This window comes from Eleginops maclovinus, chromosome 11 (genome assembly GCF_036324505.1).
Source record: "Eleginops maclovinus isolate JMC-PN-2008 ecotype Puerto Natales chromosome 11, JC_Emac_rtc_rv5, whole genome shotgun sequence".
Classification (NCBI taxonomy): domain Eukaryota; kingdom Metazoa; phylum Chordata; class Actinopteri; order Perciformes; family Eleginopidae; genus Eleginops; species Eleginops maclovinus.
Window position 1 is genome coordinate 15,732,050 of NC_086359.1, and position 26,501 is coordinate 15,758,550.

Sequence of the window (26,501 nt, forward strand, 5' to 3'; positions counted from 1 at the left end):
TTTAAACATGTTTTTTTCAGAAAGCCTTTTCTCCTTTAAAATGAAATAATAATCAGTATGATAAAGAAATAATGAATCATTCTAAAATAAAAATAAATATTAATCATTTCAAAAATTGCTCGCTTTTATAACCCTTTACTATACAATATTGTTTTTCTACAACAACTTGGTTCAACTGTTTTTATTTAAAAAGTATGATTCATGACTAAAATCATTAAGGAGCTCATTTTAGATAATCCGATATTTTCTTTGTCTCAGTGACATGCCACCAAAGGGACTTCCTGAGTCGAACTATATTCATTAATTCAGATCTATGACAATCAGACATCCTAAACAATATCTGTGTTCATTTGCAGCCAGGCAGGGAAAGCATTGGCGCTCACATCTCACTGTAACTTTAATTATTGTATTTTTAACTTTCCTATTCAACTTATCTTGTTGAGTTTGTATGCTTGTTGGTTTTAATGACTGCTGTAAATTGAACCTAAATGTCGTTTCTTCATATATGTGTTTCTATTGCACTTATCTTAATGCTTTTAATGTTTCTTTTCTTTGTTCTTTTTTTTTTAAGCGCTTTGAATTGTCTTAAAACACTTTTTCAAATCCAATTCAGGTCATGAGAGGTGAGTGAGCTTCAACGCCTCTGGTGTTAGAGCTGAGTACAAACTTAAAACCTGGTCACAACTAGTGGAAATCACGCATATGACACATGATAGTGGGACCATTTTGGAGGCTGGTCAAAGTACGAAAGAACAAACCCATGAAGAAAATAAATACATTACAGATTAAGGAAATATTTTGCAGATGTATCTTCAACAGTACATGACTATTAGGTGACCAGATGTAGACATTGATAGAGCAGACTTTATTGTTCATTGTCCATGACAGAGTAACCTACTTACCTTCAAATATTGTTCTGGTAATATGAGTCAATATCTGATTACTGATAAATGCCAAGGAAGGTGCACCCATGTCAATAAACTGTAAATATGACACACACAAAAGATAATTACATCTGGCCGCAACTGTGTTAAAAGACTAACTGAGTGTAAAATAGTTATTGTTCTGCGAAAGTCTCTGACTTGCCCAAAAAAAGACAAATGAAACATAGCTCTTTCCACAAAATGTGTTTTATTACTACACATAAATATTCGATTTTTGTCTAAATGCAAACGTCCAATTTCTCCTTCGGTTTAGTATAACAGAAATCTTCCTGATCAATAAGTCCTTTCCGATTTAAAGTGCAAAGTATGTGATGAAGTAAGTAACGTTGATTAATGACAGAAGCTCCTCTTCAGAGAAATCAGTCACTCATTCTGGGGAGATACAAAAAATAGAATTGAAAATATGAACCCCCAGTCTAGATTTGCAAGTCATTATGCGTCTTTTTATAACTCCACAAACTAAAATAACTAGCTAAGCAACAATGGATTTCTTAAATCACATTTTTGCAGAGAATTACATGTCTATTGCATTATCATTTACCTGCATGTGTTTATATACCCAGTCGATGAAGTAGGAAACGTTTCCGTAGACTCCCGGTTTGTTCCTCCAGGCACATCCAATCCCCCAGCTTGTGTCCCCTGCCAGCCACCATACATTGGCTTCCTTGACCACTAGTGGCCCCCCACTGTCCCCCTGCAGGGCACAGGAGGAAGACTCTCAGGTGTGTGTGTGTGTCTCAAATCAAGAATGTTTTTATTTATAGAGCCTAATACTAAAAATACATGTATCTCAGGGGGGCTTTACAGTGTAGACAGATCGACATCATACATGACAGATAAAACATGTTGTAATCCTCCAGCATTGAAGTAATACATAAATAAACATGTCCCTTATATTTTAAATGTAATGTGTGTGTTTGTTTGTCACTAACCTGACATGTGTCCACTCCTCCCTGCAGTTTTCCCGCACAGATCATGGTTTCAGTGACTTGTCCATCCAACACCTGAGGGCTGTTACAGGTATCTCTGTTGTAGATGGAGATCTGGGCCTGATTCAGTCTGTCAGGGGATGACCCTGAGAGAAATGAATAATCACAATTACAACTTTGGTCATGAATGCTAATTAATTTATGTTGTTGTAAGTTTGATCTGAAAAACGGATAGTTGTTTGAAAAAACGTATTAAAAACACTGTTCCCATACAGTGTTGGACATAGAGCCTCACCAGATGATTGCAAGGCTCCCCACCCTGTGATCCAGGCCTGATGTTCAGAGAGGTCCATGCCAACATTGGGGAGGCACACTGGCTTCACGTTTCCTGAGACACAATCATGTCCATGTAAAGGGTTGTGGTTTTTGCTCTTATTAAAGCTGACGTTTCAAAAATATAATTTAATGAATCATATGACTTCTGCTGGCAAGTACTCACTTGTAAAAGTCAGAGGTCTATCTAGCTTTAGCAGTGCAATGTCATTGTCATTAGATTTGGTGTCGAATTTCTCATGGCTTATAATTTTTTCTACTGTTTTGCCAGAGCCAAAGTGCATCTGAAACAGGCTGACATCACCAGTGTACACCAACCATGTCCTGGGATTGGAGTACCTGCCATGAGGTAAAAAAAAAGTCAAACTTAAGAAAAGTGTTTATAATAAAGCAATCAATAAATAAATATGAACAAACAAAGCAAACGGCCATAAGGACCCTTAACGTTTATAAGATAAAAAAAGCTTACTCTTGGAAGCAATGAGCAGCAGAGAGGATCCAGTACGGACTGATGATGGAGCCTCCACAGACGTGATGACCATTGATTTGCAGACTGACCTGCCACGGCCAGGCCCCGTTCACGGCCTCTGTCCCCCCCACAATACGAGCTCTGGGGTCTGCGGAACTCACTCCACACTCTGAGGCAAGAGGAAAATTGTTTTAGACAATTCCAAAACAATTCAATTGAAGTTCAAATTCCTTTCGTAAGACATTGTATGGTGGCCGACAGGTGCAAACATGCTACAAAGAAAATGTGCCAAAACACATGCAAATGAAGAAGCATCTTTACCAACTTGACAAAACGTGGGCAGCATTTAGAAAACATTCACCAACTCGATGAAACATGAGCAGCTACTAAAAACGCTGCATAAACAAAATGCTGCAAATACAAAACGCTATGCCAACAGTGACAAATGATCAACTGTATAATCGTCAAATGCAACAAGCGCTGCAGTCCCAGATGCGCGCAACACTTTTAAGGGTCCCAGTTTCCGTTGTTTTTTGATCTTCTGGCAGCGCTTTGTGCTTGCAGCCTTCCCTCGAGCGTTCACACGGATCAGCCACCGTGGATTTTGACCCTTTATCCTGAGGAGGTCTCACAGTCTGGCTGCCTAAATCCCATTTTCAGAAGAGTGTCGATCATATCTCTTAATTTAATCAGAATCAGGTTTATTGCCAACTAGGTTAAACATAACATGCATTAAACAAGGTATTTGATGTGCTGCGTAATTGTGCATACATAAGTGAAGTATAGTTAGTTATATTTGGAAAAAATAGGAAAAAAATACAAATACAAAAAAGTACAAAAAGAATGTAACAATCTACTATGTGCAGTTTCAGAATTCAAGCAAAGTAGCTGTGGAGCTTTAAGAGATAGCATTTAATGACATACATATGACAGTAGTGTTGTTATGTTAGAATTAGAGCAATAGCTTACCAATGCATCGAAGTTTGACTGCTCTAGCTGTGCAATATGAGCTGCAAAAGAAAGAGTGACAAAAATGTTTATCCATATCCCAAATAAGATATTTAACATTTACTTAGGAGTTCTGACTGTACAAAGTGTGTCCTGTGTACAAAGTTATGATGCAGTGAAGGGGGGGGGTACCTGATAGTCAGCTGTGAGTGTATAGGTGCTCCATATGTACTGCCAGACCGCAGCTTCATGTATCCTCTGGAGGACAGAGAACCTGCACTGGTTTTAGTGTAGGACACATAGTCCTGCCTGAAGATACAGGATCAGAGAGGGGGGATCACATACAGTCAAGTCATACGATGTGTGTATGATGGAGGGTCCTCTCGGACTACAGCTATAACAAATATTTGTAACCATCCACCCAATGTAAGAAGAGCAGTTTTCAAGTATCCCATGAAATGTGTGTTGTGGGTCTCTGATTTACATTGCTGCTATTTTTCCATAATTTAGCTTTCAATGGTAAGTGTTGGCATCATGTGTTGTATTAGTTTTCATTACCGAAAAGTATACACGAGGAAAACATTGAATAATTGTTATTTAAGCATGGATTTTGTCAGGCAGCAATATAATATCTAATGGCTATAAACCTAGAAGTCCTGAGCTGATTTTTATTGAGTCAGACATCATCACAAGCGCGCGTAAAGAACATAGCGAGTTTTCTTTTTTTCATTTTAATTACAGTTACTGTATATGAAAATGAGGTAAGCTTTTGTTTGCCAAATAGATTATTTCCTGCAGTATTCCAAAATCCAATGGAAAATCCCATTGCTCTTTGTGGAGGGAGCCCTTACAATGCTGACTACTGGGTCATCATGTCATCACTGTACCACTGTATTGAGTGTCAAGCAAAGCTATTTGTTTTTAATTTGAATGTTTAGAAGGTTCCTTTTACACACCTGTGCATTTTCTTTGTTATTTTAATTGGATTAGATTTTCTTTTCTTACATTTGAATGGATTATATGCACACAAATATAGAACTAAAGAGAGGGGACAAAGAGCACCTTTTGTAGCCAATCTGCTCACACGCTGCTCTGCCATAGTTGTCGTCCCAGGATTGAGCACACACCGGCATCCACGTGCGGCTCTCAGAGGAGTAACCCTGCAACAGGGAGTTAGTCCCGTGGAGACGAACTGTGGTTCAGAGAGGACAACTTTGTTCAGCCATCATGATACTGACCGACAGGATGTATTTATGTGTGTTGATTTTAATGTCTTACAGCAGTGAGACTCATCCTCTCCATGAGAACAGTCCTTTACACCATCACACCACTGGGATGGGCTCAAACACTTTCCACCACTTCTGCAGGACTTCCCCAGTAAACACTGGAAGTATACTGCGTGCACACACACACACACACACACACACACACACACACACACACACACACACACACACACACACACACACACACACACACACACACACACACACACACACACACACACACACACACACACACACACACACACACACACACACACACACACACACACACACACACACACACACACACAATAAAGCACAGAGGAATCTGACGAGATGATAAAGGAATTTAAAAAAGTAGAGATCCTTAACTTAAGTAAAATTAGAAATACTACTGACTTGAAATACTTCATTACAAGAAAAAGCCTGAATTCAAAGAGTACATTTAGTAAAAGTACAAACGTATTATAACCTAATGTACCTCAAGTGTCAAAGATAAAAGTAACACAAATGTAGAATGTGTGTTTTTACATTTTTATTTTTTCGTAGAATATTATTTTATATTATTTTATTGTTATTGTTTTAATACTGGGCTCATAATTGTATGTCAGATATTTTTTTGTGGAGTAAAAAGAAGATATTTGTCTACATATGGAGTTGTAAAATATAAAGTAGCATAACATGGAAATACTCAAGCATGTACAGGTATGTTGAAATAGTACTTAAGTACAATACTTGAGTAAATGTACTTTATCAAATGAATTTCGTGTTATGACAGAACTCACAGAAGTACCAGAGCAGGACGCCAGCAACAGCCAGGATGAGGAGCACACACAGACAGCCACACAGAACCCGACTCCAGGGACACTTCTTTCGTCCTGCAAGGGAGGACAAGAAAGTGCCTTGATAAATCTGATCAAGTGAAAGTAAAATCCTAATAATGGTTTGGGTACCACTTTACAATAAGACTACCCTTATAAAGGATTCATAATTAGGTTGTAAACACTTGATTAATCATACAGTTCTAACATAGTTTTCAGACATCAACACATTCTCCCCCCATCCATCTTGATGTTTCTTGGCATCTCTGTTTATCTCGTGTCTTATAAAAGCTTATTAATGATTTATAAAGTGTTCACAACCTAATTAATAAATAAATTACAAACTATTCATAAACCCTTTATAGTAGTCTTATTGTAAAGTGGTACTAAGATTTGCACAATCACACTTGGATTAATACGAAATAAATATATTAAATACAGTATAACACATAATAAAGCATCAACACATTAAAGCCACTACCTAAATGATGTTTATATATAATTCAAACGTTTTACCAAAACTTGGGAGCTGGTTTGAACACTGATCTAACGTAGGCGGCACGTGCAAACACAGTGGCCTGCTCTCCCGAGTTCTTATAACTCGGGACTGTGTGAAACAGCATTTCGAGCTTTCTGTTTGTACACACAAACTGAAAGATTGACAATAAAGTTGACTTTGATTTTACACTATTCAATCTTTTGTATTGATTGAACTTTTATATTATCATTTAACTTCTAACTAATGTGTACATACTTCAAAACTATAACATCTTCTATAACATTACAACAAGTAATAATAGCAGCCTAGTAATCAACTTTTGTTTCTTTCTACTGAAAAGAGAATCTATTCAATGAACAGGGTTTCAGCTTATTACTCGTCTGCCATCATTTTAAATGTTAAAATGTGTTGATATTGAAAAAAAAGATTAATTTGTTAACAGCATCAATGGCAGGTGTAGTAGTTCTTTTAGGGGGTGGGGCTCGTTAGACATCTTTAGCAAAGCCAGGAAGGGATGTGATCTTTTAGAAAGGGAATCATAAAATTGATCTGCTTCTACTGAAATTGTATTGCTACAGCCAGGAGAGTGGGTTCTGTATCACCAGCAGAGGATAACGTGTCATATAAGCAAAGTAAGTGAATCAACTTTCTTCCACCAATGTGCTTCTTAAATTAAATAAACATGATCCTGAAAAGCTCATGCTTTCATCAGAAGTGCAGATGGTTGGACTGCTGTAAAGCCATTTTTACAGGGATTCAAAAAAAGTCAATTGAAAAAACATGGCTAAATTACCACTCCACTGCCAGGCCTCTGACAAAAATAAAAGAAAGAAGAACATTACCCCGGTATTTGTCTTCACTAAATACCTTTAAAAGGTAGACACAGCTCTTATTAGTCTTGCACCCTCTTATACCAATGATTCTCTACAGTTAATGTCTCTGTGTGAGTCCTAATGTCCTCAACAGCAGGATTCTAAATATGCCAGAAGTACCCTAAAATACAATTGGAAAGGCGGCTTATATCCACTACACTCATAAACTGTTATAGACCCTACCCAGATATATTAAAGAGGCAAACTCAGCCAACTTTCTTAAATGACAGATGAAAACATTGTATTTATTCTGATTTCTTTCTGATGAGGTTGTATGTTTGTAACTTCTGGATTATGTTGTTGTATTAATTATTACGACTATTTTACCTTTTTCTTATTCTCCTGTATGTATCACGTACTGTACACATGTTGCATGATGTGTGCTTATATGTTTTAGCATTTCACTTTAATTGAATTGTCTTGTGTTTTATAATTGTCTTATTTCCTGTTTGTCTTGTGTTGTCAGCCAAATTGTTAAACCACTTTAAGCTGCACCCTGTTTATAAAAAGTGCTACATGGATAAAGCTTTTTTATTATTATTTTTATTCCAAGGTATTGACAAGCATTTACTAGTTGACCCTCCTTTGATTCTGACTTGTGCATCTTTGTAAAGTTTTTTTTATTTTTTATTTTGGTTAAGGATTTATTTATAATTTATTATTAGCAACTACTAATGTTTTCTATAATGACTTTCTTTGCTAACAATAATCATGTATCATACCAGACAAAACTAAACTGCAGCAGCCAAATATTTATTTTAAAAGAAGTAGGCAAGAGTGGGTTATGTCTCTCATTAATTAAACCTTCTTTTGTAAGAAATAATTACATTTCTTAATCAAAAAGTTCCCTAATCTAAGTAAAGTGGAGTTTCTGTATGTAAAGTAAAAATAAATACGAGTTAATGATGATCATATGAACGTTGAGAAGAGTGGATTTTTGTCTTGTATATACAGATTTGTTTTACACATTGCTTCACATGCAGGCTGGAGACAAAATATAATCATGTATTACCTTTCTTCGGTATGGGGTCAGGTGCTGCTGCAGGGGGGGCAGTGTGGTAGGTGTTGATGGTTTTGGGAGAAACAGCGACATAGCTGGGGATCTCTTGTGGAAGGTAAGGGTAAAGACCCTGTACGGGGGCTTCTGATGGAGGTCTCCCTTCCTCATGCTGAAAGCCTAAGTTGTTATAAGTGGGACAACTGGCCTGGGACTATGAAGAGATAGGAATAGAAACATTTGAATGATAACACAAGATGAAAAATCTGTTGAAAATATACAAAAACAATGAAAAATGTACAAATGTTGTCTTTACTTCTTACCTGATTATCATTCATGCTGACACTGCCTGGGGACATAGACTGGGGAACCTTGATGAGGTTATACAGTTATTACAAGAACATTTAATGATTTGCAGGTCGTAAGTCCTGTACCTAAACTGTAGAATTCCTGAAAGCAATTTTTATCAAACAAAAACGAACATAAACACGAATAAAATGAACACAACATACCAGAAGTACTCAGGTTTTTCAAGAAACAAGCTTTCGAAATGTCCAAAATACAGCCAAAAATGCTCACACACTTGGTTTGCCACTATGTTGGGATTCCCGTAGCGCTTTATTCCTGTCTGTCCCCCTCTCCCTGTTTCTGACCATTCGTCCATGTAATGAACAGCCATGGCCACACCTTCTGCACTGTGTGCTCTTGCAAGCCTGTTGTGTGCCACTTGATTTATTCAACCCTTCAAAATGACATGTGCAAGCAGCAGGTATTAATGAAGGCAAGCACCGATACTCATTCTCTGCTGACCAGAGACAGGATTTAAGATAAGGTGAATAAAGTGAAAATAATGAGCAGACTTGATTTGTGACAGGAAAACCTGATTTCAGAACTAAATTCAGCTGTGTGATATACTGTTACTTGCATTCTTTATGGTCTTGTATGTCATATTGTATAGGTGTATGGGAACATTATGCACCAATATTGACATTCGTTTGTCACAACTAGCAACTCTTTCTGATTTTAAAGAACAGTTTGTGCAATTGGACATTTACGAAACCTGTCTAGTAAAAGTTACCAAGTAGTGAAAATGTTATGCACTGCTGTCTACAAAAACAAGTTAACATGTAACAGGCGCTCACTGCTTGTTGATCAAACTGAAAGCTGCCATTCAAATATGGAATAAAAGCTTGTAGTTGAGTGAAAAGGCATAAAAAACGGTGTTCTTACATTGCACTTGCTATTGTTGATCCTCCTAAAGAATAATGTCCGCTCATTAATCAGTAACGTCCAAACAAATATGTGAATAAGTAGCCTTTAAAATAGCGTTGGTAGAAGGACTTTCAGACCCTGTGAATGTTTAACTAGTGTTTCCCTGTGTTAACTGGCAGGAATAGAAAGGAACGAGAAGTGACAGCCATTGAGGAACACACAAAGGACAACCACACCTCGACCTTTTGATGTGTTTTAACATATAGGCCTTTGAAGGGTATGGATAATAAAGCATTGCAATAATATGTGTTTCCACTGGCACCTGATAGTAAGCTGTTGAGGTGATTTAAAAAGATCACATATTTGTTTGGCTTTTTATCAAAGAATAGAATAAATTCTTCATACAGAAATAAAAAATCCTTTCAGTGTATATTTTTCTAACCTTTTGGACTAGTTCATCCAGATCACTCAATAATTTCACCCTTACCCATCTTTCCAGATTGTTGACAATTGTGATTGTTTATGTCCCGTATCTGATACATTAGATTTTGAAAATGCGTTGTTCTTAGTAAGCAGCTAAAACCTTTTACTCTTTAACAACAAATGATTGAGTTTAACAATATAACATAAAACAACATAATATATATGTTTACTAGAAACATCAGAAAACAATTGTATCAAGCTTTTTAAATCTGAAGTGTAAAGGCAATAAGAGCCACACCAAATGAATTTATATCCTACAACATTGCTGGTTAAGTGGCACCATCTAGTGTCCAGCTAGAAAATGTCATAATTATTCTGCGTGCAAAGTACACAACAAAGAAATGGCTTAATCTGCACCTTATGTTTTATGTCAGGTAGACTTATTCTTGTTTGTTTTTTACATTACTGATTACGAGTGTTCTACAGTAGTGCAGTATCACCAGGTACCAAAAGTGCTCCACGATATAAAAATCTGCTCACAGATCGTAGGTGCAGACTTTGAGAAACGTTATGAATCAGACTATCATAATAATATACTGAGACTGGTCAACAACATTGTCTCTGATCCCAAACATGGCCTGAACAGAGAATAGTTGCCATCAAATCTGAGACACAGGGTCCCATGATTTAGTAATGTAAGACTGAAGGCTGAGCTGTTACCTCCGCGACCCTGACGGAAAAGCGGGAGAAGATGGATGGATGGATGGATGGATGGAGACTGAAGTGAGGGGTCCGCGGAGGTACTGCAGGGGGGTTGCGAAATGTTTGTTTGATTAGACAACCTTGTTTTTATTTCTAACCCTTTTTTCCCCACAAATGTAAATGTCTTGAACATGAATACGACATATTGTAGTGAACGGACAAATGGAGGCAGAAGACAGTCTTTCAGTCAGCAATGCACACATTCAGCGATACACAGAAGCTCTCTCAAGCTGGGCACCAGTTCACAGGTAGCCTCCTGTACATAGAGGGGGGCCCGCCCCTATCGCTGCTGTGCCAATCACAAGGCTGTATGTTACACACTTGCTCCGTCAGGTTCCCTGTGATTGGTGAGCCTGTTCAGTTCCCCAGCGGACTAAAATCCAAGGTACAACGATGCTGCAGCACTTTTTCAGAAACAAATGGATAGTTTTGTAACTTGGCCCCAAAAATGCATGTTTTAGAAATGTTAGTGGCACGGCCAACCTTTCACATGTTTAAAATAATTACTATACATATATGAACCTATGTATTAATTGAATAGCTGAATATTGAATGCACAACAGGGTAGCTATGGTAATACATATACATATACATACATGCACTAGGTGCAGTAAAATATAATACACAATTTTATAAAATATAGTCTATAGCACCAATTAATCAGTTTGGGGGTCCTTGGCCTGAAAAACATTGAAGACCCCTGCATTTAAGGTTCTTGAAAATATTGTCCTTGGTGATGTCATGGAATGTTAATTGTCTGTCTCCTGGTTACCTGTTTTTGTCCTTGTTGATGTTGTAAATGGAGCAGCTGAGATGCAAGACACCTTTCAGATGAGACAAAGTATTATTGTACCGTATCGTATCATAGTTATAGGTCATAGCTTGAGTAGATTTAGACAATAACAGGACAGCAGTTTCATACAAACTATTTATTCTTCTTTTTTGATCCAGAGTTAAATATTAATCAGTTTTGCACAATATGTATCATCAAACAAAGGAGTGTTTCTAACACTGGAGTCATGATGTCATGAGTCGAGCCCTACACTGCTCAGTGAGTAAGGTCGCTGGTTTAAAGTGGTAGCAGAAGCACTGTTCACAGTAAAGGGAGTTAACAGATGCCCGAACCATTTGGAGTTTTAACAAAGAGTGTATCAGGAAGAGACCTCTCTACAGTTTCTGGATGATAATCGTTGAAGCTCCGCCTCCTCCGTTGCAGATGCCTGCCAGCCCGTACTGGCCTGACTGCAGGTTGTGCACCATGTGACCCACAATTCTCGCCCCAGACATCCTGAAGGGACGAAGTGAAAAAGTTTAAGTTGTAATCCATAATGATATTTTTGATATTCACGTTTTTTTTTTTGCAATTTTAATGAAAAACAGGGTTTTTAACAAAGTCAGCTGAAGGTAAATGTAATGCAAAGAGAAGAGTTGGCCAGTGAAAAATGTCCTTTTTTCAGTTAGTCAGCGGCAAATAATGACACACTGCTAATGAAAAAACAAACCAAAACGAAAGATCTATCTGCAAACAAAATAATATATGAAAAATAATACTAAACTGCTGCAATGTAGTGTAGCAGTTTAATATCTGGAAACCTTGTCAAGCTATTTAAGAGGCATGATGTCCTTATGGTTCTGGGCGAGGTTTGAATATAGCCTGAATTGTAAATTTACTGAGTGGTGCAGGAATTTGTCCTAAAACCTGGAAATGTGTTAGCATTTTAGCTCTTTGGGTTCGTTTAAGACATGAAATACGTTAGTAAATACCCCACTGGTGAATGTCCAAAGCTTTTACGTGTCATAAGAACGGCAGTTGCTAACAAGTGTCTCAACAAGAATACTAAACATTAGCCGCCTTTAGCTCAGCGGTGGTGCCATGAAGTCATGCAACTGTGATGTAGTTTCCTTATAGCCTACCGATAGCTTTTAACATCTTGAGATTGCATTTACTTAATAAAAAATCCTAAAAGTGGTGTTAATGCTGAGTAAAACATGCAAGTATCATAAATGTTTATTAGCTACAGATATTTTTTCTGTAAAGATCCAATTGCTTTATTTTGAGAGAGCCCTTGCGAAACTGACTTCTGGGTCGGCATACAGCAATCTGTCATCACCGCACTACTTTATAGGACCAGCCAATGTTCAGGAGTCTCTCAGGACTTACCCAATGGGGTGTCCCAGTGAGACAGCGCCTCCGTTAACGTTGACCTTTGCAGGGTCGATGTCCAGCATCTTGATGTTGGCCAGCGCGACCACGCTGAAGGCCTCGTTGATCTCCCACATGGTGATGTCCTCCTTCGTCAGCCCTGCTGCATCCAGGGCCTAACAAACACACACATTTTATTTCAAACATTTTAAACCAGAATACAAACATAACACTTGAACTATCGGAATGTCCTCCACCAGTTGCTGTTTACATCCTTGTCCGTCAAAAAGGTCCTCAAAGTAATTCAATGATGCATTTAGGTAAATATAGCTATTAGATCAGACTCCGTATGGACAGATACAGTCTGTGGGCTGAAGGCTGCTACCTGCTTAAATTACAATATACACGGAAAGTCTTTACTTGGTGGAGATGATCATCAACCACCTTGTATATTTAGGGACTACTAAAACGTAAAAATATCACTCACCTTTGGTGCTGCAAATGCAGGAGCGATGGGGAAATCAATGGGCGCCACGGCAGCATCAGCAAAAGCTATGAAAAATAAAATATATAAAAGATACAGTGGGGCAAAAAAGTATTTAGTCAGCCACCAATTGTGCAAGTTCTCCAATTTAAAAAGATGAGAGAGACCTGTAATTTTCATCATAGGTACACTTCAACTATGAGAGACAGAATGAGAAAAATAAATCCAGGAAATCACATTGTAGGATTTGTAATGAATTAATTGGTAAATTCCTCGGTAAAATAAGTATTTGGTCACCTACAAACAAGCAAGATTTCTGGCTCTCACAGACCTGTAACTTCTTCTTTAAGAGGCTCCTCTGTCCTCCACTCGTTACCTGTATTAATGGCACCTTTTTGAACTCGTTATCAGTATAAAAGACACCTGTCCACAACCTCAAACAGTCATACTCCAAACTCCACTATGTCCAAGACCAAAGAGCTGTCAAAGGAGACCAGAGACAAAATTGTAGACCTGCACCAGGCTGGGAAAACTGAATCTGCAATAGGTAAGCAGCTTGGTGTGAAGAAATCAACTGTGGGAGCATTTATTAGAAAATGGAAGACATACAAGACCACTGCTAATCTCCCTCGATCTGGGGCTCCACGCAAGATCTCACCCCGTGGGGTCAAAATGATCACAAGAACGGTGAGCAAAAATCCCAGAACCACACGGGGGGACCTAGTGAATGACCTGCAGAGAGCTGGGACCAAAGTAACAGAGGCTACCATCAGTAACACACTACGCCGCCAGGGACTTAAATCCTGCAGTTCCAGACGTGTCCCCCTGCTTAAGCCAGTACATGTCCAGGCCCGTCTGAAGTTTGCTAGAGGGCATTTGGATGATCCAGAAGAGGATTGGGAGAATGTCATATGGTCAGATGAAACCAAAATAGAACTTTTTGGTAAAAACTCAACTCGTCGTGTTTGGAGGAGAAAGAATGCAGAGTTGCATCCAAAGAACACCATACCTACTGTGAAGCATGGGGGTGGAAACATCATGCTTTGGGGCTGTTTTTCTGCAAAGGGACCAGGACGACTGATCCGTGTAAAGGAAAGAATGAATGGGGCCATGTATCGTGAGATTTTGAGTGAAAACCTCCTTCCATCAGCAAGGGCACTGAAGATGAAGCGTGGCTGGGTCTTTCAGCATGACAATGATCCCAAACACACCGCCAGGGCAACCAAGGAGTGGCTTCCTAAGAAGCATTTCAAGGTCCTGGAGTGGCCTAGCCAGTCTCCAGATCTCAACCCCATAGAAAATCTTTGGAGGGAGTTGAAAGTCCGTGTTGCCCAGCGACAGCCCCATAACATCACTGCTTTAGGGAGATCTGCATGGAGGAATGGGCCAAAATACCAGCAACAGTGTGTGAAAACCTTGTGAAGACTTACAGAAAACGTTTGACCTCTGTCATTGCCAACAAAGGGTATATAACAAAGTATTGAGATGAACTTTTGTTATTGACCAAATACTTATTTTCCACAATCATTTGAAAATTAATTCATAAAAAATCATACAATGTGATTTTCTGGATTTTTTTTCTCATTCTGTCTCTCATAGTTGAGGTTTAACTCAGTCGCTGACTAAATACTTTTTTGCCCCACTGTATATCCTTCAAATTAACTCCAATAATGACAATGGGCGTGATGTGTGTGTATTTGTGTGCTTACAGACGATCCTGGCCAGTGGAGTGACATTGAGTCTCTTTGCAGCATCTGCTGTCATTAAGACGAGAGCTGCTGCTCCATCATTCAGTGTGCTAGCGTTGGCTGCTGTCACCGTGCCTAAGATGCAAGAGACCGATGGAAAAAGGACTTTACTTAAACAGCGGTATGAAGTCTTCTGACCACTCAAAGTGCTTTAACATGATAAGTCTATATAAAACCTATTTACATACAGTATACTCCCCAATCAGAACAAAAAGAGAAATATTGGCTGAAAAACGTGATTATGTACAGCAGATTACTACAACTTGAATAACCAACACAGCAGTACAAAGAGTTAAAACAGGTAAATAAGTAGCAGAAAAAATGTAAAGATGCTAAATAATGTAAAAAAATCGGTCGGATCAATGACTATTCGGAAAGACATGTTTAATTTCGACAGAAAAGGCTTCAAGTGATTCTCCAGTTAAAGTAACAAATGAATAAAAGTAAAGGTTTGATACCGTTCTCTTTCTGGAACACTGCCCTGAGTTTGGGAACTTTGCTGAAGTCGACCCTCCTCCACTCCTCATCCTCTGACACGACCACATCCGGTTTCCCTGCAAAACATCGGCAAAATCAGATATTGTGTGCTTCTTGAAGAAATTGACCTAAGGCCAGCCCTACATCACCCTGCTTTACCTCTCTGGGGAATGCTGACAGGAACGATCTCCTTGGCCAGCACTCCAGACTCATACGCTGCCTTGCTGCGGGTGTACGAGCCGATGGCATAGGCGTCCTGCTCCTCTCTGCTGATGTTGCTGTTCTTGGCCGTGTTTTCTGCGCAATTGCCCTGTTAAAAACAGTAAGGCAAAACAAAGGGAAACAACGATTATGAAACTGATAAGAAATACAAATTAATGCCCCTACATACCAAATCGATCAAATTGTACAAAATCTGAAATGTATAGAGGAAAACAAACAACTATTTTTTACAACAACATAAAGTAAAGTGGCGAGTAAGAATGGTGTTAAAATACTTAAATGTGTGTATCATGTCATCACATCAGTTTCCCCTTTTTGAATGATGAATACAGACTACTGCTGCCTGCTGGTTTAAGGAGGGATTTCCTCTCACGCAGGCATAGAACATACGTCGTGTTAGTTGGCTGTAGTCTGAGTGGTGTGTGTGCAACACAACAGCCTGTGCCTGCTACTTCTTAGGTGTCTGTTTGGTGTGTCAGGGCCTTTATATTCAGCAGTGAAATTGACACCAGGATTTTTTTTTTTGTCCTGGTCCTCGCACCCCATAAACATCCAATGCATAAAATTGCAGATTTCTTAAATGCACACATTTACTTTCAAACACATGTCTGTGTCAGCTTTATTCTTACGTACTGTGAGGATATACACAATATCAATTTATATTAAAAAAAAAGATATATTACAAAAACGTTTAAAATGACCTTTCACCTTGTGCACTATTTTATCATGTCATTGAACATTGGTTGTACCTTTTGAAAAATGTAAAGATATATTTCACTTTCACTGGTTTCCCTGATCAGCAACTGCACTGGGTCTAACCCAAACTCTTATTTTTTAACCAGAAACACTTCCAATTACATGGGGATTTTCTTTTTTTTTTAGAAACATCAGAATTATCTTGGTGGCAAAGATATTTAACAAGGTTATATTCAGCAGGAGGTTGATAGTCACCATGTGGAATTTGTTGTAGACGTCAGTGAGTCCATCCTTGACGATCAGGTCCTCCACCCTCATTCCTCCGTAGGCCGGGGCGTCTCTGGTCATCACGTAGGGAACGTTGGACATGCTCTCCATGCCTCCTGCCACCATCACATCCTTAAAAACACACACACACACACACACACAGCCATACACTTACATGTAGTGACATGTACAAAACATGCTTTTCTCACATTAAACAGGAAGTACTGTAATCTATGTATTGTGGAGGCATATGGTCACTCCTGCTGTCTTTTTATTGGAATTTGTAATAACAGTCATTCTGTCAAAGGGAAAAAACACATGTGGTTTGTACGGTTTTATAATCACCAATAATTTGATGTTAGCATATTTCTTCTACCTGAAGTTGATTATTATCACACATTATTGACAGGTCTGTGCATAAGTAATAAATCCTCAACAGCTGATCATTCTCGTCTCTCTAAATAAAGCATAGAACCAGTAGTTTTAATGGTACGCGTTTCTCCATTTCAAAAAAGGGGACATTTTCAGTAGATATTCATCTGTTAAGGATGTCACACGATGTAGTTATCATTATATCCTAATATGATTTTTATATCATTTTGTTTCTGATTGTTCTATGTCCTCCAGTTAAAGGGGGTTGAGTTCAGACAGTTACTAGAACTTAATTTAGTTATACATAAAAAGAGAGGTATAAAAAGAACAGTCACATCCAGGATCAACACACTTCTGTTGATCATAATGATTTGTTTTATTGTATTTCATTGTATTAACATTTTTCAAAATGTAAGATCCTAATTATTGTCAATCCCTCGTAAAGCATCATGCATTTGATTCGTTTGAAAGCAGCTTTGTAAAGATTGATAAATTGATAGTAGAGTAAAATATTTATGAGTAAGGAAAATCTGCCAGTCACTAGCCAACCTAAAATGTAAGATTACAGCAAGTGTTCCCTTTTCCAGTAAATATTAATCTGTCAAGGGTGTCACAAGCTGTTGTTATCATCACATTGTTGTATTCACTGTATATTCCATTTCTAATTTTGTCTTTGTCCCTCATTTAAAAATGGGTGGAGTTAAGACAGCTACATGGAGTTTATTAAGTTACGAATAAAAAGGGAGGTGAAACGGTAGGCGGAATTACATTAAGTAATTATTAATGTGCCCGATTTAACATTACTTCAAGGTTACACAAGGTCCCTTTCAAGTTTAGTTTCTGAATAATGAGAGATAACTTTGTTGGTGGTAAAAATATAGAAACAGATGGTAAGTCTCTGTACAATTTCAGCAGTTTGAGGCATAAGGCCAAGTCTTACCTAATATCTTATGGTCAACAAGGCATGTTATTGGTTACAACAAAGTCTTCCATCATCTTCGTGGGTTTTGTGTACTGGAACAAGTAGTAGTGAGCTGGTGTTTAATGCAGACGTTACCTGGTGTCCACACATTAGACTCTGAGCTGCCATCATGATGGACTTCATCCCGGAGGCACACACTTTGTTGATGGTTGTTGCTGGAGTGCCGAGGGTCAAGCCTGAAGATTCAAGACACATTTAAATTAGCCACAGAAAAGAAACCAGATTCAACTCCATTATTTTGACCCACCCCTCAGTAGGGATCGACCGATATGCTTTTTTCAGGGCCGATACCGATATCAATTATTACCAAAAAAGGAGTCCGATAACCGATATGTAAAACCGATATTAAATTTTTTTTTTTTTTTAAAAACAATATGTCAGTTGTCAAAAAAAAGGCGATATGCAGCAGAAATGTAATTCAAAAGTATTTAATAGTTCTTATTTTGTAATACAAAGTGTAGGGAGCTGCCTGCAGCATTTAAAAAAAAATATGCATATAATGTAAAATCATAGAAAAATAGTAGTAAATCATATCACTCCCTGATGTTTAATGAACTGAAAATGACAAACTAATGAATTAATTGAATAAATAAAATCACTCCCTGTAGATTAATGAACCAAAAAATGGCAAAAAAAACCACTTTGGTTTACTCAAGTCTAGTATTCCCAATTTAGCAAGAGTAGGTTATGGTGGAGGAAGCAGAGCTTTTCTGCATTTTCTCCAGTGAGGCGGCTTCTGGTTTTTTCATATATAGCAGAGACCTCACTGAACACACGCTCACTTGGCACAGAAGAGGGTGGGGCACACAGGAACTTCCTTGCCTTTGGAGCAAGAAGCTTGAAACGGGTCTCATGTTGGCTCCACCATTGGAGTGGATCCCCCTTGCGCCTGTCTATCAGTGGTTCTGTGAGGTAGTCATGCAATTCCTTTTCAAAGTTTTGCTCCGTTGACACCTCTCCTGTGTGGGGTCCCAGCAGAACACTGAACATGGCATCTAATCGGCTATGAGATGGTGTCTCTTCTCTCCGTTGTCTTTTTGGGCTTTGTTCGTGTGCAGTGTCCCCCCCTGCCTCAGCTTGCTGCTCTACACCACCTATCTCTGCTGCATTCTGCTCTACTTCACCTTCCACTTCCTCTTTGAGCCATTCTTTGGCCTTGGTCAATGTAGAATCGCAGGAGAATGCATGACTTTTGTAGCGTGGATCCAAAAGACATGCCAGAACCACAGATTTAGCCTCCTCCAATTTGGAAAACCGTTTGCTGAGAGCCTCCCTCATCACTCCCCTAAGGGTTCTGATTCCCTGTGTTGAGGGCCCATCATCTCGGAGTAGCATCTTGAGCACAGTGACACAGGGGATGATGCAAGATGCAGAGGAATCATTGCTGCTCAACTCAAGTGTCACCTCTTCAATTGGAGTTAGTGTTTCAACCAAATTGGACACAATCTCCCACTGCTGAGCATTTAGGCATGAAAACCCACCATACTCCCCAGAGTAGATGGTTAGAGCACGCTTTTGCTCCAGTGCCCTTTGAAGCATGTGGAGTGTGGAATTCCATCTTGTAGAAACAGCCTGTATCACCTGGTGTTCAGGAAGGCCCAGGTCCTTCTGAATGCTCCGCAAGCGCTGCTTGGCCAAGATGGAGTGCTGGAAATGATTCACACATTTCTTCACTATGGCAATTATGTCTATCACAACCCTTTGACATGCCAAGCCTTCATTGACCACCAGTTGCAGAGTGTGGGCTGTGCAACTTAGGTCTGGAAGTTCAGCCAGCCTCAGCCCCTTCACGATGTTTGCTCCATTATCCCGAAGAACAAGAGCTACACGTTCTTTGGTGATTTCCCACTCTTGGAGCATGTCCAGGAAAGTCTCCCGGATATATTCACCTGTGTGGGATCCCTGCATTGCCTTTGTATTTAATACAACTTGCTTTCGTAGCCACTCTTTGTCAATAAAGTGGCATGTTAGGCTCATCAGGGACTCTGTTGCTCCAGACCAACAATCAGTGGTAAAGGACAGTGCAAAGCCAGCATTCTCTGGCTTAATAAGATCTTTGATCTTGAGCACAACCTTACCATGGATTTCATCTAGTTTGGCTGTACGGTAAAATTTCTCGCTTCTCAGTTCATACCGCGGTTCAGCTGCAGCCATGACTCGCTGAAAGCCAACATCAGACACCATTGTGAACGGCTGGTTGTCTGTAACCATCATTTCCGTAATTAGTTTGTCCATATGTTTTGACCGGTCATCTGAATTTGTCCATTTTCTTTTGTTCTGAAACATGTGTTCAATTGCAGGCTGGCATACAGCTGTTGCCAGGTTGCCAGCTGTTGATGCAGGTCCAGGTTCTTGCTTCTTTGCAGATTCATACAGGGCAAGGTGATGAATCCTAAGATGGGACCAAAGATTTGAGGTATTGGTAATTTTCGGCTGTGAACCTCCCATACTGACAGCAACTTTGCAGGTATTGCACAATGCCTTCCCTGCTGTTGATGGAGTGTAGTACTCCCATACTGCACTTTTTTGCCTTGCTTTTTGTGCACTCATCTGGATTAAGAAAAAAATATATAATTAGTTAAATGGGGCCACAGGTGATAGAGAAAAACTGTATGGCAGACACGTGTGGATCCACAATCCTCTCTACAACATTGATGATTCTGTCAGTAGGCCTATCGCCTATGTAACCTGTAGCCTGGGTGACTATTTAAATTAATGTATTACCATAATAGGCCTACCTAATGCAAAACGATCAAAGGACACGTCTATCAGCTTGCATCTGAAGTGTAAATCATTTGTATCATGTTAATCTGTGTGTGTGTGTGTGTGTGTGTGTGTGTGTGTGTGTGTGTGTGTGTGTGTGTGTGTGTGTGTGTGTGTGTGTGTGTGTGTGTGTGTGTGTGTGTGTGTGTGAGAGAAAGAGTGCACAAGAGAGGGAGAGGGAGGTGCATGCGTGATGCCTGGGCAAGTGTTAAGGTTAACCCAACAGAATTTTACAACAATGCTCCAGATTCCTGGGAATTCCGAAAGAAAAGGGCAATTTGAGAAACATTTCAAATAACCAAGAATAATAAAAACTAAAGACAAGTGTCCATTGTAAGTTTCTTTCTATTTAAAGATTGGAAATGGCTCTTTAAAATGATATGAGATCCATTAGGAATTCTACATTCATGTTTTCCATAGACGACCATTGAACTGTATCAAAAAAGATATTGAACAAATATTCACTCCTTTTTAACTTGAAATGGATAGTAAGAGTACTGTACGCATATTTAAGTATTATTGTGCATATCATATCAACATCTCAGGTGATTGAGGTGTTTGTTTTAACTTCTTATTTGTGCAGTTAGCAAAGCACGTCATATGACAGGCCTACTGAGGTGACTTGCGCCACCAGTCATCCATTCACTCGCAGCGATGCAGATTGCAGACAAACGGACGGTCATAACTCGTAACAATAATGGGCCCAAGCCCGTATGACAGTCAAGTTTTTGACCGAAAAATGTCACGTTTATCTTGCTGTATCCACCCGTTGACCAATAAAAGTTTAAACAAATCTGATTTATCGTCAGTCAATTGCGACCAGGTAAGATAAACAGCTAGCTAGCCCTCTCCATAACACTGCCTGAAACATGTTATAAGTTAGCTCGAATAGCTAAACCTATCGTCCATCGTCTGTGACTGTCAGGCACTGATGAAAACTGAGGTTTAGATTGGTGTAGGCCTATTTATTAAAAATGCTTAGGGAAAGTGAGTAAAATGTAACAAATGATATCGCTGGTGTTTCACAGAATTTTAGCTGGGACAGAAAACTTTTACTGGATAGGTAGATTTAAAATGACGAGTGACATCAGGCGAACCACGCTCCCTCCGTTGCGGACACTGATGTAACTCATAAGAAAACAAAATTATTCCAAATTAGTTCAATACAAATATAAGGTCTATAGACTACAGCTATATGAACTACCAAATTGTGAGACATTTAAACGTAACGTTACGTTTTGTAAATGGCTAGCTAGTTTGGATTATGTTTCAGTAGTTAGACTGACATCTATTAAGGCTCTATTGGCGAACTAGTAAACTAACGTGCATCAATCGGGAATTAGCTAAATGGAGGAAATGGGCGCTTTGCTTATGGGTCCGGAATGAAAGAGAATAGCTTACAAAGTGGTGTTATTGCAACTTCAGTGTAGTGGATTGTGATTCATTGCAACTTCAGCAATGAATGTACGTTACCTTACCTTTGAAAAAATAGCTCCGTACCGTTGAAGCCCAGTCTGCTACTGCCTCGCTGAGAAGCCAAACTGTTCTGAGCATTCAGTCCTCCATCCTGATTGGCTGGATCCGTGCTCACTAACAAATCAGATGGTGTAGTGGGTGGGACAATGCTATCGACCACAGAGTGGCAAACGCAGGGAGTGAGAGACGCTTTACAGACAAAGTAGCGCGTTCCATTCTTTATCCATTTCAATATCGGCTTATCGGTGGAAAAAATGACCGATACCGATGATTATAAAAATGCTAAATATCGGCCATAATAATCGGCCCGGCCGATAAATGGTCGATCCCTACCCCTCAGTGATGCTTTGCTTTGCAAGTGTGGCCCAGGAGAGTTGATTAATTAACAATGGTATTTTGTTATTTCAAGGTTACCTGCTTTGTGTGATAAAAGCAGAACTCTTAATAAAATGAATGAATGAATGAATGAATGAGAACTCTCTAAGCTGCTTCAGATATAAAATCTTGTAGCTGTGGTAATGAATGTATAATGTGTGGCTCTCAGATTGTAATAGTGTACCGGAACAGAGATGGTGACAGCATGTGTAAAGCTGGTTTCATGCACATCAATATTTTGGTGATATTGGGAATGAGGGTGAGAATATAGCAGTGTCATACAGTACCTGCTCCAAGCAAGGCTTGTCTGGTGGGGGCCTGTCCTTCTCCCGCCTGAAGCACGTTGCCCATGTAGACTTCCTTCACCTCCTCAGGAGCGATTCCTAAACACAAGTACAATCGTTAGGGCTGAAACCAACTACTATTTTTAATTATGGGTATAAATTGACAGTTTTTTGGTCTAGATTCATCATTTGGTCAATAAAATGTAAGAAAATATATCAATAAATTAACATTTTGCTTTTCACCTAAACCATATTCACTAGGCTGATGCATAACTGTATCAACATCAGTTTTATAAATCAAAGAAAACACCAGAAAGCCGAATAAAGTGTAAATAGTTTTTAATAATTTCTTCAAATAATGTGCATACTGTACATTGCCAAGTATGACTTCAGTTTTAAGAGGGTTCTGGCTGTAAAATCACTGCAGAGAAAACCACTTGTATTATGTTACCTGCAGTAAATTAGCAAAAAGTCTGGACATTTAGCCAATGACAGCTTCCTCTCTGTAGTCACTGTGAGTCACTGTAAAGAGCCATTGATTGACAGGATCATTTATAACATTTCAACATTTGTGTGCAGGTACACTTTTAGTTTGGGTCATACACACTGTTTAATGAATGAAACATGTGATTGGTTATAATGATCAGCTGATGTTACATCTGAAGCTCGGCTCCAATGGAGGAATTCAGTTTTCTGTGAACATACCTGCTTTGTCTATAGCTCCCTTAATGGCAATGGAGCCCAGTTTGGTGGCTGGTATTGCTGCCAGGCTGCTTCTGAAGGAGCCCATTGGAGTGCGGACCGCACTGACAATAACAACTTCCTGAAAAAAATGCATTTAAAGTCTGCATTATAGTATTAAGACCCAATATTTCATTAATAATTTCTAATGTGAGTTAGCGTACTTACATTGAGTGCAGGTCGAGATGCGTAGGTTCTTGAGAGGTACTTGTGAGCCTACAATAACAGGAAAATTACCTCATCAATCATTTTCCATACAGGAGAGACTTCCTAAATCCACACACATCTTTCCAAAAGTCTTATGTTTAACATGAAGCCCTTATGGGTCGTACTTAGTATGTTTTATCCCTCCGGTCTTGTTCGTTTCTCTTCTTTACTTTAGTGTTCTTGGTCAAATTTAACAAATCGCTTTTAACAGCTCTTACAAAAAAAAAATCATCACTAAATGTGATTTAACTCCCTTTTAAGATGAAAACAATGTCTCAGACTACTGATTCACATGAATGATTGTATTGAATATACAAAGAATAAACTATGCATTCCAAAATTAACATGCTGTCGATTTGTGGTTGTGTATTATCTGATGGATGAACATAATCTAGGGTTACCCATTCATTTCCTATGGCAGTCATTTGTGACAGGGATCAGAATAGGTGTAACAAAAATGACTAAACCACTTAAAATTCAATGAAAGTGGTGATCAGCAATGTTCTGTGTTCAAATGGCTACTGTGGAGGATATCCTAAGACCTTGTAGCAATCAAATGTCAAACACAACAGATACGATTAATGAAAGTCAATCTGTCCCATTTGACCCGAACACGACAGAAGCAAGTACGCAAGCATAACATTATTTGAGTTATACCAACAATGAGGACAAACACAAGCAAAGCAAAAGAGTTCACTGGTTTATGACAAAAATGGGCTAAAAGTAAAAGCTATCTGAGCTAGGTGTGTGACTGGTATGTCAAACGTAAAACGTTACTTTTCAAGCGGTGTTTTGTATTGTCAGTTAGGCTAGCTACTGCTGTTGCTGTATTGCTAACATGTAGTTGAGAAACATACTTGTGTTGTGATATGAGATAAATGAATGAAAGCACTCGGGCCACCTGTGTTCAAGCTGTTGCATTACTTTGCTCAAGGACGCTCAGCACACACCAAGTTAATGCTAGCTGAGCAGGCCCTTTTGTTTACAACCAGCCAGACTGTTACTACAGCGTTTAAATGCAATACAACAATAGACTGATAACACGCACACATTACTTTTGCACACCCTCACTTACCAGGCGTTTACACATTTGAGCGCGCAGGGTTAAAAGTCCACTGGATGACATTTTGGACTAGGACACAGGAAAGGCTGACACACTTGACTTGGACCCGCTTCACCTTCAGCCATGCAGTGGAGGGATACCAATATCAGCCTATCACAGTGAGAGGTGTGTGTGCGCACTACGTCATCGTTTGCTATGCATTGTGGTTGTTGCAGTTCAGCAGTACATGTTTTGTAATTGACCACATAATACAGTGGTATGCAAAAGTTTGGGCACCCCTTAGGAAAACCACTGCATCAGTTTGTCACTTGCTGAGCTTTTGAAGCAGCAACTTCATTTTAACATATGTTATACCTTATGGTAACAGAAACATCTCAGTAGTGAAATAACTTTTATTGGTCAAACAGAAACATGTTTATGTGCATTCAAACAAAAATAGGCATGTGCATAAATTTGGGCACCCCTAAGAAATAATTCCATTAATATTTAGTATTGCCTCCTTTTGCTGCAATAACGGCCTGTAGACGCCTCCTGTAGCCACAGACAAGTCCCTTAAGCCTGGCAGGTGGTATTTTGGCCCATTCTTCCACACAAAACGTCTCCAGTTCAGTCAGGTTTCTTGGCCTCCGTGCATGGACAGCCTTCTTCAAATAAATCCATACATTTTCAATGATGTTAAGGTCTGGGGACTGGGATGGCCATTCCAGAACATTGTACCTGTGCTTCTGCATGAATTCCTTGGTGGATTTTGATCGGTGCTTAGGATCATTGTCCTGCTGAAAAATCCAACCCCGGCGTAGCTTCAACTTTGTGACTGACTCTAGAACATTCTTGTCAAGAATCTCCTGGTACTGTAAGGAATTCATGTGGCCCTCAACTTTAACAAGTTTTCCAGTACCTGTGCTAGCCACACAGCCCCATAACATGATAGATCCTCCACCAAATTTTACAGTGGGCAACAAGTTCTTTTCATTGAATGCAGTGTGTTTTTTTCGCCATGCATACCTGTTCATGTTATGACCAAATAACTCAATCTTGGTCTCATCTGACCACAGTATTTTGTTCCAAAATGCTTCTGGCTTGTCCAGATGTGCTTTTGCATACCTCATGCGACTCTTCTTGTGATTAACACTCAGGAAAGGCTTTTTGCACATCACCCTTCCAATGAGCTCTTCCTGGTGCAAAGTACGCTGGATTGTGGAACGGTGAACAACTACACCATCAGCAGCCAGATGTTGTTGTAGTTCTCTGGAGGTGGTCTGTGGCTTCTCTGTGACCATTTTCACCATCCTTCGCCTGTGCCTTTCCCCTATTTTTGTCGGCCTACCACATCTTTCCTTCACACGGACTGTTCCTGTGGCCTTCCATTTCACAACTACGTTTCTGACTGTGGAGACAGACAGTTTAAACCTGTCAGATAATTTTTTGTACCCTTCTCCTAATTTATAATGTTGGATTATCTTAGCTTTCAGGTCAGTGGAGAGTTGTTTTGAGGTCCCCATCTTGCCACTCCCTAAGAAAGAACCTAGGCCAGGCACAGCCAGCTATTACCTATGTTAAATAGCCTTTTTCATGATTGGTTCCACCTGTCTTTGTAATTGAAGGTCTAATGAGCTAATCAAAGCAATTTTGTGCAGCAACCTGTCAGCTATAAATCCGTACAGGTGTTGAAATGAATGCTATTTATAAGGGTGCCCAAACTTTTGCACATCCCATTTTTTGCATTT

At 39.2% G+C, this 26,501-nt stretch overlaps 2 protein-coding genes across 4 annotated transcripts; both read right to left on the reverse strand.

The window, feature by feature from the left end:
* Positions 1–1,111: 1,111 nt before the first annotated feature.
* tmprss2 (transmembrane serine protease 2) lies at positions 1,112–9,430 on the reverse strand. Of its 3 annotated transcripts, none has more exons than XM_063894376.1 (14): positions 9,308–9,430; positions 8,401–8,448; positions 8,093–8,291; positions 5,674–5,766; positions 4,902–5,018; positions 4,686–4,815; positions 3,816–3,932; positions 3,645–3,685; positions 2,676–2,844; positions 2,373–2,545; positions 2,169–2,261; positions 1,877–2,019; positions 1,486–1,638; positions 1,112–1,316 (listed from the first exon to the last, which is right to left on the reverse strand). In XM_063894376.1, the coding sequence occupies exons 2-14, from the start codon at positions 8,434–8,436 to the stop codon at positions 1,308–1,310; spliced, it is 1,473 nt and encodes a 490-aa protein (XP_063750446.1). In that variant the 5' UTR covers positions 8,437–8,448; positions 9,308–9,430; the 3' UTR covers positions 1,112–1,307. The 3 variants fall into 3 exon arrangements, with proteins under 3 accessions (XP_063750446.1, XP_063750445.1, XP_063750444.1); XM_063894375.1 differs by lacking the exon at positions 9,308–9,430 and adding an exon at positions 8,590–8,773; XM_063894374.1 differs by lacking the exon at positions 9,308–9,430 and adding an exon at positions 8,661–8,771.
* Positions 9,431–11,388: 1,958 nt separating this feature from the next.
* acat1 (acetyl-CoA acetyltransferase 1) lies at positions 11,389–24,929 on the reverse strand. Its single transcript, XM_063895449.1, has 12 exons — positions 24,787–24,929; positions 23,673–23,720; positions 23,469–23,586; positions 22,767–22,862; positions 17,941–18,041; positions 16,500–16,643; positions 15,486–15,636; positions 15,308–15,403; positions 14,811–14,924; positions 13,105–13,169; positions 12,636–12,793; positions 11,389–11,762 (listed from the first exon to the last, which is right to left on the reverse strand). Exons 1-12 carry the CDS (start codon positions 24,835–24,837, stop codon positions 11,642–11,644), a joined length of 1,263 nt encoding a protein of 420 aa, XP_063751519.1. The 5' UTR covers positions 24,838–24,929; the 3' UTR covers positions 11,389–11,641.
* Positions 24,930–26,501: the final 1,572 nt, after the last annotated feature.

Coding starts and splice junctions, on each gene's coding strand:
- tmprss2 (XM_063894374.1), bottom strand. CDS start 8,756: ATGGCTGTTCATTACATGGACGAATGGTCAGAAACAGGGAGAGGGGGA. Junction 4,816..4,901: donor AGAGGATGAGTCTCACTGCT/GTAAGACATTAA, acceptor TCTGAACCACAG/TTCGTCTCCACGGGACTAAC. Junction 3,686..3,815: donor CACTCACAGCTGACTATCAG/GTACCCCCCCCC, acceptor TTTCTTTTGCAG/CTCATATTGCACAGCTAGAG.
- acat1 (XM_063895449.1), bottom strand. CDS start 24,837: ATGTCATCCAGTGGACTTTTAACCCTGCGCGCTCAAATGTGTAAACGC. Junction 23,587..23,672: donor CATCTCGACCTGCACTCAAT/GTAAGTACGCTA, acceptor CATTTTTTTCAG/GAAGTTGTTATTGTCAGTGC. Junction 14,925..15,307: donor AGTGTTCCAGAAAGAGAACG/GTATCAAACCTT, acceptor CTTGCATCTTAG/GCACGGTGACAGCAGCCAAC.